Here is a 15734-nt window from a genome sequence, read left to right on the forward strand (position 1 = left end):
CCTTGTAGGTCCTCAATTGTACAGTACCCGAAAAACACTGTCAACAGTTAAGAGGTGACTCCAGGATGCTGGCATTCTAGGCAGAGTTGCAAAGAAAAAGTTACATCTCTGACAGGCCAATAAAAAGAAAAGATTAAGATGGGCAAAAGAACACAGACGCTGAATACTGGAAGATTGAGAAGAAAAGGCCAGCATCCCAGAGTTACGCTATTCTATCTATACCCGCCCATGCCCATTTTTGCCCGCACACTGTCTACAAAAGTTGTCCAGTTGTGCGGGAAACCCGCCCATCTGGCAACACTGTCTAGGACGTTCATAAATTCATAAATACAAAGCACTCAATGGTGCTCTAACTACAGCAATTGTTTTTCAGAGCAGTGTGAATTTACAAACGCATCAAGGTCTCCGAACTTCAATGCTGTCAGTGACCATAGATTGGGGAAGACATTTGTCAATTCAACACAAAATAGCACCTGTTGCATCTAATATTTTAACTGCAGGACATTGGAAGTACTGGAGCTCAGCTCCGCCTTGTTCTCCTTCTGACCAAAGATGCCGGAGCTGAGCTCTGGCTGGCTCCGGCTCAATTTAACCCCTGGATATACCCAACAGTTAACTAGATAAAATACCATAACTACATATGTTTTAGGTAAGTTATAAATGTGCAGTATCCGAAGAAACTGACAACTTGTTGTTTAGATAAAATCAAAATTAACATTATGATTCGCTGATCATGTTTAAAATCAACATTTGCTTGTTTACTTCCAGTGCCATGATAACTGTGCTTCATACATATTTTCCACTGTAACTGATAGATTCAATAGAACAGGCTGTTCTCATTGGGATGAACCCAAGATGCCTGCCATTGCCCAGACCAGTTTACTGAGTTTCATCCTTGCAGCTAAGGGGTAATGCCAAATAAGCCACGCCATAGCTTGTGACGTTATGTTAATTCAATTTGTCACGCAAAGTTGGGCTAAAGACCATGTACTTGAGGTGCCAAGCTGTGTCTCACCAATATACTATAGCTTCCTGGAAATTAAATACATTTCCAAGTACATTTTCAGAATACACATTAAGCTGGAAACTTTGGTACAAAGTATGTAAAAAATGTCTGTTCACAGAGGCATCTTCAATATTCCATTGCTGCATCATTAATTTCTCACATGACTACCCACTGAACTCATGTCTTAGTGTCCAGTTTCAAGGGGAGAGAAAATGGCTGGGGGCATAGCTGCAGAAAGTGTCTGGGGCAGAAGTTGACAGCTAGGGTGTCCGTTTCTGAAGTTGTGTGGATCTGGCAATGACTCCGAAATCTGAACATGCAGGTTATATCAAATGACCAAAAGAAGTGTAAAGGTCGGTTGACCTTCCTCAATCTTAAAGTGGATGTCATATACCATTACCAATGATTTAGTATCAATGTTAATTGTTTTCTCTATATATCCATAATTCAATGAAATAATCACATATGAATTCAAAAATCTTAGTTTACATAATGAAACTACCATTTGATTATTAAATTAACATATTTATGTTTAGCAAATATACTGATTTGACCAGAAAATAAATACAGTTTACATTTCAGTCATTTAGTAGATGTTCCTATCTGGAGTGACTTGCAATTAGTGGGAAGTGAGAGTTATTTAAGACCCTCTTCAAAGGTTGAGTTTCAGATGTTTTTGGAAGATAGGCAGGGACTGCTGTCCTGGAAAGCTTGATCCAACATTGGGGTTCCAGGGCAGAGAAAAGCTTAGATTGGGCTGAGCTGGATCAGCCCTCCCATATACCATAGGTGGGACAGTCAAGAGACAAGAGCTGAAGAGTGCTAGGGTAGCTATGTAAGGTTTGAGCGTAACCTGAAAGTAAGACAGTTTCATATATTGCTTCATATGTAGGCACCAGTCTTGAAGATGATGCTTGTCTTTGATTGTTGAAAGGATTTTTTACTTTTGCAGTTGATTAATAAGCCCACTCATCCAAATTCGAAGGACACTACAAAATCAACTTTAATCAACCTCATTTACAAATACTACTAAAAACTGTTGCAAGTGAGGAGTTTTCCTTAGACAAAAGTAACCATTGTTCTAATGTGTGTATCATGCATGTGCAGATACCTAGATCCAAACCCTGTCTTATCTGAAAGAGGAATTTTACATTTAATTTGTCTGGCTATTTTTACATGAACTACAATCTAGTGACATTGAATGCATTACTTACATTTTTGTTCCAGAGCTGGATTTAAGGCTCTTTTTCAATGTCTTCTATGTTTTTGTAGATTAGTATATTCCCTTTAATACCTTGAGATTTAAAAATAGGTCAAAGCCTAGGTAATACAAGTTAGGCATAACAGAGATGCCACCTGGGCCAAAGCTCACTTTTCAGACTAAGGCCCAGATTGGCAATCATTTAGAAGACTGAGAAGTCTGAAGGCAAAGTAAGTCTTTGAAAAAAAAACGTTTATACTTTCTTAACGCTATGACTGCCGGTGATCCCTCTAAATCCTGGAAAACCGTTAACTCACTTAAACGTGGTAATCCCTCGGCAACCTTACCGAAGCAAATTATATAAGATGCTGGGATCGCCAATGACCGAACAGTGTGTGATGCCTTTTATAAGCACTTTATCTTTGCTGGTTTTCTTTTTGAAAGACAAAATAGCCAACATAATCCTGACCGGCATATTTCCTCAGCCCCTCGGCACTCCGGGAAAGAGGAAAACTAGGGTTTTTAATTTCCAGAAATTCACAGAAGTGAGGTCTTATCTGTGTTAGCTGCAATAGATTCTAAGAAATCAGTAGGCGCTGACAATCTGGATCCATATTTACTGAAGAGTACCGCTTCTGTCATTGCTAGTACAGTGATACACATTTTCAAACACTAGTGGTAGGAAAGATTCCCAAAGCCTGGAAAACAGCTTTTGTTTTACTGCTCCACAAGGGAGGTGATCTCTAAGCATGCCTGTTTGGCAAAAGATCTAGAGTAATTGTTCTATCAAAGAACATTTTATGATTTTTAACAGGTCCAAAATGCAGGTTGAAAATACACTTCTCTCACATGCTTAGATGGCTCTCCAATTAATCAAGTCTTTGCATATAAATATTTAAGTAAGTTCTGTGCTATCATGGGAATAACCTCTGTGTAAATGTAATAATCTGCTGTTATCTTTCTGTTTACTTTGCTCGTTTCATCTTAACTGATTTTTATTTCAGTTTTACTTAAATAGATTTTTTACCTTAACTGATATTTTTATCTTAATCAAAATTTATTTTTATTTGTGTTGTCTGTGATAATTTTGACTGATTTATTTTTGTTCTCCATGCACTGTTAGAAGAACAGGCCCAATACCTACTAAAATCAGGAGGCCAATGAGGGAATAACACCAGTGTTTAATGCAATGTACTTTGTCTTGTATTTGAGCGTTGTGTTATCTGTGTCTTGTTTTGTCTGTACCCTGTTTTTTCTTTTTCTGTAGGTTTTTGTAATCACTGAACCTGAACTGTATGTGTTAACGTGTATATGCAAGGCCCAGCTGTAAGAGACCTTGTTCTTAGTCTGTGTTCCTTGTTGAAATAAAGGTATTACGGTATAATAAAAAAAGGTTTAATATTTTGTTAACGTTCTGTACAGAGCCTCTTCCCCCATCAGATAGCTGTAGACTCCATTACTGATAATATTTATATAATTAATACATTTAGTCACCATTTTAGGCTGTACACTGATAAGCCAAAACATTATAACCAACTTCCTAATGCTGTTGGTCCTCCGAGGGCCGATAAAACAGCACCGACCCACAGAGAACCCTGAAGGTGTCCTCTGGTATCTGGCACCAAGACAGTTCTGAAAAGTTGCAAGGTGGAGCCTGAACTGTATAGTGTGTATTGTGTATATTTCTCAAGGAAAAACTATGTGGGAAAAATGTTAATGAAACAAAATTACTATTTAAATAATAATTTAGATAAGGTAAATAATATTATAAGGTGGAGCACATTCAGAAATGGTAATGTAGAGAACATATCTACTATATTTTGATGTTATTTTTGTTGTTAATTTGCTTGTGCTTATTAGCTTTGGAGAAGGGTAGTGTTATAAATCGAACCACACAGGAATACAACATTGACAGGTTCTTTGCGGTAACCAACACCACTCGTCTTCGTTTTGTAAGTTCATTTCCACTTAGCTTTTGTTGCTCGGGACATTTGGTTTAAATTGATCAATTTGGACTATGCTAATAATGCTAATTCCAGACTGGGACTAGGTGAATAATGTCCTGTCATAAAAAATGACTCCATGGGTCTTCAAGAACAACTTAAGGGAAATAATATTTCACCCAAATGTGAATCAAGGATGAACTAGACCTTTAAATGCTTACGCCTGCCTTTATAAAGCACAGGTTTATGCCATATTTGATATAGTGGTTTTTGTCACATTTGAAATGGGTGTTTATGTCACAGTTATGCCATGTTTTTGAACCCTTTATAAAGCATAACATACAGTTATAGTTGCTTTCTAATACATTGATATAGTACTTATGAAAGCATTATGAAACATTTATCAGATAAATGTCATTTTAAGCAGGACCAAAACAGGGCAATTAGAAAGTGAAGGCAGATAACAAAGTTGAAGACCCAAAATAATCTGTCTGCATTTGATGAGCAGTACTTAATGTTAAATTCTCCAAATCTGTTTAAAATATTAAATATCTGAATGAGTCACCTTTAATGCTCCTCGTGGTTTGAACTGTGAAATACAATTCAATTAAATGAATGTGGTGTTAGTCACTTTCTCCACTGGGTCAGCTTCCTCACAGCACAGCTGTGAACCAACCTGAAACGACAAACACACAAACCACGGGGACAGCATTGCCAATGATATGATAGAGTAGAGTAAAAATAGATAATATAAGAGGCTCTGAAGCTCTGCACAACCTCACACACGGACCATCGTTCATTGATCTCCAGCCAAAAGCAAGTTCATTGAAGCCATTAGATTAGCAATATCTAAGAAGGAGTTTGTGAACTACATCTATCTCTCAACTATGGTCTACACACACCAAATTAACAGTCTGTCCAGTGGGGATGTGTATCTGGTAAATGCCCACTGCGATGTGAAGGAGAAGGACCAGGAGAAGAAGGAATCCTTTCAGGCCATTTGGCTGGACTTGGTGATGGAAACAAGACCAGAACAACAGTACGTATATTATTAGCCACAATCACTGTATTTGTTAAAATGTTTTTTTTTTAAATATACATAACAAATGCAACATTTCAATAATGGATAAAGACACATCAAAGCTCTTGCAATATAAACAGGCGGAACAATAGTCAAAGCCTACCTGTACTCATTCAGTCTAGGGGCATGTTTAAATGACAAGAGAGAAAACAAAACGCTAGATAGACCCACCTATCATTTATATAGTGATTGAATTTTAACAAGCATGTTCGAGATATACCACGCAGGATTGTGGCTGCCAACTGTGGTAAAATCGAGCTATATGTGGGAACACTTGATAGATACTTGATACAGTTCCAACACAATTGTCTTCACACTTACAAAACTCTGGGTGGGCTCTATCAATGTCTCCCTATCGATTTAACTTGAGCATTTGAATAGAGTGATTTGTGGCAGTTGTTTCCCTATGTATGTGTGCTTTTTTCCAACCTCTCCTCATATTTTAACTGTTCATTTAGTATAGCACAGTTTCCGTTCAATTGAACATTAAAGCAGAAAAAGGATCAACAATGTGTCCAAGTTCATAATTCATAAATCATTTTAAGTAATTGTTTCACTTTCAAAGGGCATAGGAGTGTTTGATATTGGTGGCAAAACATTTTATATTTTTCACAAAGTGAAAAGTGAAAGGTAACAATTATCGACAACCCCGCTTCAAATAAAGTTGGGGCAGGGGCATATTTATTTATTTTAACCGTGGGGAACCATCAGGAGCCGTCTACGCTATCAGAGAGGGCCTAATGATGGATAAAAATCTGTATGTATTTTTATATATTATAACTTGGTAGTTTGTTTTCATTGATGTAATATTTTTGGTCTTAATTGTAATGATCTTCTTATTGAATTTCTTCAGTTTGTGTGGGAAAAATAAGGGTTAGTTTCCAAGAGACAAAAATATCCAGTCAGAGTTTTTCTTTGGTAGTCTCTTGGTACAAAAAAATCTATCTCACCAAGAAAAAATCTTTCTTGGTAGAAAAAAAACAATCATTGGCTAGGCCCTCAGGCTTTGAATAGAAGGCACCAGCCAACGTCACTGACACTGACTTGAATTAGAGCAGCATTTTGGAATGACAGTAGAATCTACCAATTGCAACTTGTCTTGTAATAGGTGGGACAATTGTTTGATGCCTCAAGGCCCTCTAGAGGCCCTAAGAATATGTCACTAATTCAAAGCCAACAGCGAGCCTTATCTTCTTTTCTCACGCTTGAGCCCACTTGAGCCAAGCTAGCTGGCTAGCATTTTGCACTGAGTATATGTAACGATGGAGAAGGCTTTGATCTTCTCTGTCAGCCCTGGCTTTGATCTCAATCAAAAAATTACTTATTTCGGATTTAAAATCAAAAGACAAGCTATATGAACCTGCCATTATCCATTTCATAAAGGACTGGAGAATGGACTTTTTATCTACAGCTTGCTTTTTGTTGCTTTCTTGTTCATATCACTTTGAATGCAATGTGTAAAATATTATTTTAACTTTAGATCACTGGTTAGTAAAAACAAAGACGTTATGACGTTGCAACTGCAACATTTCGTGTTGTGATGCATTTTTTATTCTTGCATGCTAGATATAGAACATTCTACACATTTCTTCTTTCCGACAGCATATACTGTCCATGGTCTCGAAAAACAATGTAAGTAGTTGTGGTTGAATTTATTCTGCCCCTATTTGAGCAAAATTATTGACTCTGTTATCAAAGAATTGCTTCTCCTACATAAGTCTGCAAAAAAAATTATCCGGTCATGCTCTGTACACAGGCATCTGAGTTCTCTATCTATATGTATGAAATCAGATATTTTTCTGCAACTGAGGGCCTAGCTCAATAGTCTTGTTTCACCACTGTATTTTAACAATATATAGTGTTTTTGGAACTGAGGAGACCAATTGCAGTAGTTTTGAGAGCAAATGTACAATGTCTTGCTTGATATAAGATTTCAGCTGCTCAACAGTTCAGGGTCTACTTTGTCGTTTTTATCGTTTCATAATGCGCAAAATGTTTTCAATGGATGACAGGTCTGGACTGCAGGGAGGCCAGTTTAGCACCCGGACTCTTTTACTATGGAGCCATGCTGTTGTAATATGTGCAGAGTGTGGTTTGGCATTATCCTGCAGAAATAAGAAAGGCCTTCTCTGAAAAAGATGTTGTCTGGATGGTAGCATATGTTGCTCCAAAACCTGTATATAATGTTCATTAATGGTGCCTTCACAGATGTGCAAGTCACGCTTGCCATGTGCACTAATGCACCCCCATACCATCATGGATGTTGGCTTTTGAACTGTGCGCTGATAACAAGCTGGATGATCCCTCTCTTCTTTGGTCCATGATTTGTCAGCCCTGAGGAAAGTTTTCCACTTCACTTCAGTCCATCTTAAATGAGCTTGGGCCCAGAGAAAGCAACATCGTTTCTGGATCTTGTTTATATATGGTTTCTTCTGTAACGAGGACTCGCGTGGAAGACACACGCTCTCCCCCCAGCGTGGTGTTCGTTGTGCATCATCGCCGGCCTTCTAGTCACGCCGCACCTCCTCCCACGGCACTGTTATGTTTTGTTGTTGCACGCACCTGGTGTCCATTCCCTCATTAGTTGACCTATATTAGTTCCTGTGTTCCTGAGCGTTTTTGTGAGGTATTGTTCTATGTTCGATGTTGTACTGAGAAGCTCTTGCACGCTTGTTTTGAGAAGCTCTTGCACGCTTGTTTTTGCACTTGTGCGCTTTTTTATTGCGTGCCATTGAAAGGAGATAATACAAGCTACATTAACCGCCTCCCTGCATTTGGCTCATTACTTCCACACACATCCTTGTGACATCTTCTTTGCATGTTCGAGATTTAACTTGCATTTGTGGGTGCAGTGATGTACTGTGTTCATAGACAATGGTTTTCGGAAGTGTTCCTGAGCCAATGGTGTCACGGTCGTGGGAGGAGAAGGACACAGGCACAGAGTAGAGGTACTGGAGATAATCCATCTTTTAATGAAAACAAAACTCAAACAAAACAAAAGGCAGCAACCAATGACGTGGGTTAACATCAACAGGACAAAACCAAAATGAACCACACCAACATGGCCTACACACTGAACTTAAATAGGGTCCCCAATTGGAGGCAATAACCAACACCTGCCTCCAATTGGGGAAACCAAAAAAAAAGGACTATGCCCCGAGCCCAGCGCAGAGATGGCTAGGGGCACAGCCAGGACGTGACACATGGAGTGATGTCCACTATTAAACCATGTCTGTTTTTAATGCAGTGCTGCCTGAGGGCCCAAAGATCATGGCCATCCAATATTAGTTTTCGGCTTTGTGCCTTGTGTACAGAGATTTCTCCAGATTCTCTGAATCTTTTAATGGTATTATGTACCGTAGATGATGAGGTCCCCAAACTCTTTGCATTGAGAGATGTTATTCTTAAATCGTTGCACTATTTTGCGTAGTATTTCACAGAGTGGTGAACCCCTCCCCATCCTCACTTATGACAGACCCATCCTCTCTGGGATGCTCTTCTTATACCCAATCATGTCACTGACCTGTTGCCAATTTACCTAATTAGTTGTGAGATGTTCCACCAGGATTTTCTTTAGTTTTACACAACTATTCAAGTCTGTTGTTGCCCCTGTCCCAGCTTTTTTGAAACATGTTGCTGACATCAAATTCAAAGTGGGCATATATTTTTATAGAAACAATAACATTTCTCAGTTACAACATTTGATATGTTGTCTTTGAATTATTTTCTATTGAATATAGGGTGATTTGCACATCATTGCATTCTGTTTTTCTTTTCATTTTACACAGTGTCCCAATGTTTTTGGAAACGAGGTTGTACATTAAAAACATATGTTCTGTCAAAGCAAAAGCATAAAATTGGGGAATGCAATTTTCTTGTGGTATATGACGTATACATTCTATTTCAGACACAGGTTTTCAAGTTAGCTTTTTCTGATACAGCCAAAAACAAGGAAATGCCTGCTTATGGGTTTACTGTTCATAACTGCACTACAGGTTTACTGTAAGAATGTAAATGAAACATTACACAGGACAGCCAGGGTGAAAAATTGTTAACTCAGCTAAAAAACATTGTTAATTTTTAGGCAACTAAAGTTTGCTGTCTATCTTTTTGCTCATAGACACAGTCAATCATACAAGGCCATCATCAGGCATGATTTTATTTGGTAATTTCATTGTGATATCTGATTCCAGTTGTGCTTGTGTTTGTGCATACAGCTACTGAACATGTGCAGCAAACCCAAAAGCTGCCATTTCCTCATCTTTGGCAGATACCGTATCTCATAAAAATGAGTACAACCCTCACATTTTTGTAAATATATCTTTTCAAGTGACAACACTTTGCTACAATGTAAAGCTGTGAGTGCACAGCTTTTAAATATGCTGTCCCCTCAAAATAACTCAACACACAGCCATTAAAAGTGAGAATTGGGCCCAATTAGCCATTTTCCCTCCCCGGTGCCATGTGACTCGTTAGTGTTACAAGGTCTCAGGTGTGAATGTGTGTTAAATTTGGTGTCATAGCTCTCACACTCTCTCATACTGGTCACTGGAAGTTTAACATGGCTCCTCATGACAAAGAACTCTCTGAGGATCTGAAAAAAAGAATTGTTGCTCTACATAAAGATGGCCTAGGCTATAAGAAGATTGCCAAGACCCTGAAACTGAGCTGCAGCATGGTAGTTCCACTCAGAACAGGCCTCGCCATGGTCGACCAAAGAAATTGAGTGCACGTGCCTAGCGTCATATCCAGAGGTTGTCTTTGGTAAATTGACGTATGATTGCTGCCAGCATTGCTGCAGAGGTTGAAGGGGTGGGGCGTCAGCCTGTTAGTGCTCAGACCATACGCCGCACACTGCATCTAATTTGTCTGCATGGCTGTCGTCCCTGAAGGAAGCCTCTTCTAAAGATGATGCACAAGAAAGCCCGCAAACAGTTTACTGAAGACAATTACTGAAACCATGTCCTATGGTCTGATGAGACCAAGATAAACTTATTTGGTTCAGATGGTGTCAAGCATGTGTGGCGGCAACCAGGTGAGGAGTACAAAGACAAGTGTGTCTTGCCTACAGTCAAGCATGGGGGTGGGAGTGTCATGGTCTGGGGCTGCATTGCAACCACTGCCTTGCTAAAGAAGCTGAGGGTAAAGGTGATGGACTGGCCAAGCATGTCTTCAGACCTAAACCCTATTGAGCATCTGTGGGGCATTCTCAAACGGAATATGGAGAGGCGCAAGGTCTCTAACATCCACCAGCTTTGTGATGTTGTTATGGAGGAGTGGAAGAGGACTCCAGTGGCAACATGTGAAGCTCTGGTGAACTCCATGCCCAAGAGGGTTAAGGCAGTGCTGGAAAATGATGGTGGCCACACAAAATATCGACACCTTCACTTAGGGGTGTACTCACTTTTGTTGCCAGCGGTTTAGACATTAATGGCTGTGTGTTGTGTTATTTTGAGGGGACGGCAAATGTACAATGTTATACAAGCTGTACACTCACTACTTTACATTGTAGCAAAGTGTCATTTCTTCAGTGTTGTCACATGAACAGATATACTCAAATATATACAAAAATGTGAGGGGTGTACTCACATTTGTGAGATACTGTATGTCTTAAAAGGTAAGTTTGAAAACCTGCAACTGACATTACATGTATATGGTTCCACAATTTTCAGTTTTTGCCATGATAGAACATTGTTTTTTCATGCTGATAATCGTTATTTCACAAAGGTCTGTCTAGTGCTTTAGTGGAGGAAGAGCAATGTATCCCTATGATGATGCTTTCGCATTAGCTCAAGAGTGAGAGAGCTGCATGCTCAGATTCACCGTCCAACAATTACTTAAAATGATTTATGAACTTAGACACATCGTTGGCATTTGCTGTTGTTCCCCTTTAAATAAAAACAAACTGAATACAACTCTGGTCTCCTAAACTGGCCAGTGATATGTCTCACACAAGGCCACTAAACAAGGGCACTATGGGAGCATGTCTATGAGTGGGCTGTAAAGGTTCCTGTACTCTGGAAACACTCATGTCTAACAGTCATGTCAGGGATGTTTTTTGAAATGTTATATCCAATAAAAATCTTGCTGTTGTTAGCTGGCCCATTCAAAAAATATTGTCTTACACTAAATTCTCCAGACCTCCAAGGGAGGAGTGATGATAATGTGAATCTGCAGGTGTGTCCTGCTCACATCTTTGGTGTGGCTACACTGGTCATGTCTTCAACTAATCATACATGTTTCTAAACACAACAAGAACAGCAATGCAACATGTCCACAGAACTAACAAAAAATTTAGATAATTCTCATGTCAACTCATATACACAGACAGAAAAGAAACCTTCAGACATCTCTTTAATTGCTATTGCCTAACATTTTATTCTAGGACCACGTTGTTTGAAAATGACTCCATACAGAGGAAAACCTACGAGCAGAAACAGGTGGCACATTTTCTGGTGCAGAGAAACCCAAGTCAGAGGATCAGGATGGGAACAATGGGTAGACTGATGAAGGAGTACCAGCTGCCATACAAGAACACCCTCCGAGTGCCTATTTTCACTCCCAGCAATGCCTCCTCACCTAATGACTTGTTCAGAACACCATCTCCATCAGAGTACAAATCAATAGTGGAGTTTGAGATGGTCCCTAAAGGAATATGTTTAGATAAACAGGAGATTTTGCAAATCACAAAGGACTTGCCTAAACTCTCCCCACCTATCCGTGTTAACTTCAGGGCGTCTAGTCTTATCTCCCCACCATGTGAGTTTTCTCACTCCTTCAGAGGTTGAGAGGGAAAGAATGAATATGGGATGTTGGAGATCCAATTTGAAAGCAGGTGAAAGATAACACCAATTGTTAAATGGGTGAAGGGAATTATTTATGAATATGGCAAAAGTATTTTAACATAAGTTTGGCTTTAAGGGTTATGTTGAGTGAGCTTTGAACAAGGATTAACTGAATATAAATCAAACAATGTATATATGAAATTACTAACTAGGTGAGTATCATAGGCATAAAGGTCTGTATATTTAACTTACAATAAATCTTTCTTGGCAAAATCTCATGAAAGAACTCTAAGTATTTTCGTTGGCATCTGGTACACTGATACTGGAAAACATTTAATTTCAGCATTTAGTGGTTAATCTTCTGTTTGTAAAATAGTGACTATGGTCTATAATGTGATTTATCAAATGCCAATTATTAAAATGCTTCCAAACTAAGGATTTATATTTGTTTTCACTGTCTGTCTTTTCAAATGTGTGCTGATATAATTCTGTTCATATTCAGACTTGCCTACATGAAAGACAAAATTAAAAAATAATTGTTGTATTTTTCACAGTGCTTAACTTGGATGGGAGTTTATTAGCTGTCAGAATTAAACAAACTTCACACATTGTGGCAAAAAAAAGTATTAAGGCAAAATTAAGGTACATGTTTTAAAAATCAATCTATCTAACAGACATTCATATAAAATGATTCTGCTTTTTGCAATTTCTTTCTCCTTTTAGGTGCACAATATAATTTTTTACACCACCAATCAGCAGTGAGTTGAATATGGGTTCTATAACTCCATTAGGATCTGACAATCATTATTAACTAGGAGCATACTGACCGATCTGAAGCAGTGCCACCTCCAACTGTCAATGCTGGAGCAATGAACACAGACTTTCATTGTAGATGGGGTTGAAGTTGATGGGCTCTTTCCATAACTATGGAACACAGAATAAATAAGCAGTTAAAACAACAAAACAACATCTGGGCTATATATAGTGTTAGAAGTATTGTCATATTTCAGAGACTCGTTGATGTCTAGCAAGCAAACATTAAACCAAAATCACACTAGCTAGCGCTAGCTGTATCAAAGTATGCATGTTTTGACCAGTTTGCACATTGCTTAATCTAGCTAAAAGGCAATGTAACTGCTTCTTCTGAGCAATATTCTCTAAATGCAATGGTTTGGTCAAACAACCACAATGCATGTTCATTCTTCATCTTTTGCAGGGAACACCAGGTTGTAACACTATTTTCCAGTAGATAACGGAATTGAGGAGTGTCTGCTCTGACACATAACTAAGCTAGCTAAGTTTAGCTTATTGTCTCAACCAAAGACGTTGGACAACTGTCCGACAACGGTCTGCGCTCATTCAATGAACATTGAATGATTTTCTATGTAATAACTTACACATAGCTTTCCTTGACTGTTGTTTCCCTCTTCCCAAAAAGGTGCAATTACGCAGGTACTTGTGAATCCAATTAGACTTAAATGAAGATCAAAAAAGCTGAGTCTGTGTGCAGACACACCACCCTTCCAAACTCGGACACTCACATTTATACAGTAACATCTACAATGATGTTATCTGACCGTTACTTTATGTTAATCCATTGGGCAGACCTTCTCTGATCTGTCATCATTGTTTCACACCTTTCTGGGATCTGCCCTACAGACCAACATCATTAAAGATTGGTGGTGCAAGTTCTAGAAACTTCACAAAAATAATAGAGCCATTAGGGCCCTTAACTTTAAGGCACTTGATGGTACTTTGCTTATACACTCATGATTATTTCAATACAGGATTTCAATACAAGATAGACATTATATATTGATGATTATGCTTTTTACCATATTGATTGTCTGTGTCTGTGATTAACAAACTGATACATTCATAAAGTGTGAGAGTATAATGCATTCTTATGAAAATCCAATCCCTCTACACATACCATTGGCCCAGATTCAAAGAACTTGATCAAAACAGAATTAAAGCAGCTCTGCAATAAAAAGATTGGACATCAATCAATCATCTGTATTCATAAAGCCCTTTTTACATCAGCAGTGGTCGTAATTCCTATTTTAGGCCTACACTTCAAGACTAGGATTTGCTTTTCCGAATATATGGAATTTTGGAATAGCGTTCTCCTTCCCAAAACCCTGCAAATGGAAATACCCTCTCACCCTCTTCAGTGGGTCCCAACATGTGGTTTGAAGAGTATACAATGACAGTATATGAAACCTCCTGCATGTGTGTACCAGAATAAAAGTGGGTTGTTGACAGAGGACAATGAAAAAAGAGTCATGAAATCAGCATCAGGTAGGAAAAGGCAGGACCAGGGTGGGGGGGTAGGGGTGAAAATGGGTACTGCTGTAAAGCCCTGGCACCCCACTGGCTCCCCCTATTGTGTCTGGAATTCTTGGGAAATGTCTTCTTTCGTAAAACAAATGAATTGCATCAGCAACGGCATTACCATGGTTTGCAGGGTAACTTTGGTTTATTTGTAGATCCAGCCATGGCAGCTGCTATTCATTATTCATCTTGCTTGTTAATAGATTCTGTTAAATCCCTGCATAAAATGGGTAATACGACATCTCCTGGCTGACTAAAGTGCTTACATTATCTAATGCACTCAGTGGTAAAAGATTGCCACTCCGTATTCTCTCCATTCATTTTATTCAAACAAATTCTTTAAATTTTGTGATAAAGTATGTTGAGTATACATTTTTTAAAGTATAATCAAGCCATATTGGCTAGTATTTTACTTGTTTTTATAAACAACATGAAAAGATAAGGATACCTTAATCCCTGTAAGTAAGTCTAATCATAATTTCAAATAGACTACAGATCAATCTATCAGTCTTTTAACCAAAATGTATTCACTCAAACAAGTATCACTATATTATTAGTTTATTACTAATGGCCCACCCAAACAACGCTCCTCACGCCAGTTAAAAATTGGGATTGCTCAGCTCCTTGCTCCACTCCCGTCCCAATCATCTAATCTGCTGGGAAATCTAGGCTTTCGGAAATATTTGGTGCTTTTGTTAAATTGGGATGGAAAAATGTTAATTCTCTCGAGGCTTGAACTCACATTACAAGTACCTGCTTGTCACACACAAGTATCACATTTGAAAGTTTACATAAGTCACCTTGGGTCCCAAAAAATCTTCAATAAATGTACTTAGAAAAAGAGTAACATAATACCTATTCAAAACCTTCAAATGAACTTCTTTGGTCTTATTGGGTATAAGGACTCATTGTTGCATTTGCATTTAAAGAAGTTTAGAAGAACACATCAGGTAATAATTTTGGTATTTCTTGGTAGCCTATGGGGCTTTCGGCCGGATTTCACTAGTGGGACATTTTGGGTCCTAGATTCATTTCTGTAACAGATACAACCTATTATGATGTATCCTTTTAATAGCAACCCCTCTGGCTACAATAAAAACACATAAAAACAGACTTCTGGGTCAATATTTATAAAACTCATCTGTTTGACAGGCAAAAAAAATGTTTTCGGAAAACATTTCTGCCATTCAGCATCAAGATTTTTTTTTTAAAGCATTATTAGATTTTGTGTCAATGGTATTTCCTCATACTTTCATGCCTTTACTATCAAATTACACTGTAATTGGGTTGAAAATAATGAAAAATAATATAATAGAAGGTAAAAAATATAGGCACCCCCAAAAAATGTGGTTCTTCTACCTAGAAATAAAACATTATGAAATAA

The 15734-nt window shown here is 38.3% G+C and overlaps 1 protein-coding gene across 1 annotated transcript; it reads left to right on the top strand.

Moving 5' to 3' along the window:
* The first annotated feature begins 4915 nt into the window (after positions 1 to 4915).
* zmp:0000000930 (telethonin) lies at positions 4916 to 12458 on the top strand. Its single transcript, XM_010885095.4, has 2 exons — positions 4916 to 5189; positions 11617 to 12458. Exons 1-2 carry the CDS (start codon positions 5038 to 5040, stop codon positions 12017 to 12019), a joined length of 555 nt encoding a protein of 184 aa, XP_010883397.2. The 5' UTR covers positions 4916 to 5037; the 3' UTR covers positions 12020 to 12458.
* Positions 12459 to 15734: the final 3276 nt, after the last annotated feature.

Source organism: Esox lucius, chromosome 20 (assembly GCF_011004845.1).
Source record: "Esox lucius isolate fEsoLuc1 chromosome 20, fEsoLuc1.pri, whole genome shotgun sequence".
In the NCBI taxonomy this organism is placed as follows: domain Eukaryota; kingdom Metazoa; phylum Chordata; class Actinopteri; order Esociformes; family Esocidae; genus Esox; species Esox lucius.

What these genes read in the sequence shown, in the direction of transcription:
- zmp:0000000930 (XM_010885095.4), top strand. Translation starts at nt 5,038, where the DNA reads ATGGTCTACACACACCAAATTAACAGTCTGTCCAGTGGGGATGTGTAT. An exon ending in GAAACAAGACCAGAACAACA is followed by an intron (nt 5,190 to 11,616) that starts GTACGTATATTA and finishes ATTTTATTCTAG; the next exon opens with GACCACGTTGTTTGAAAATG.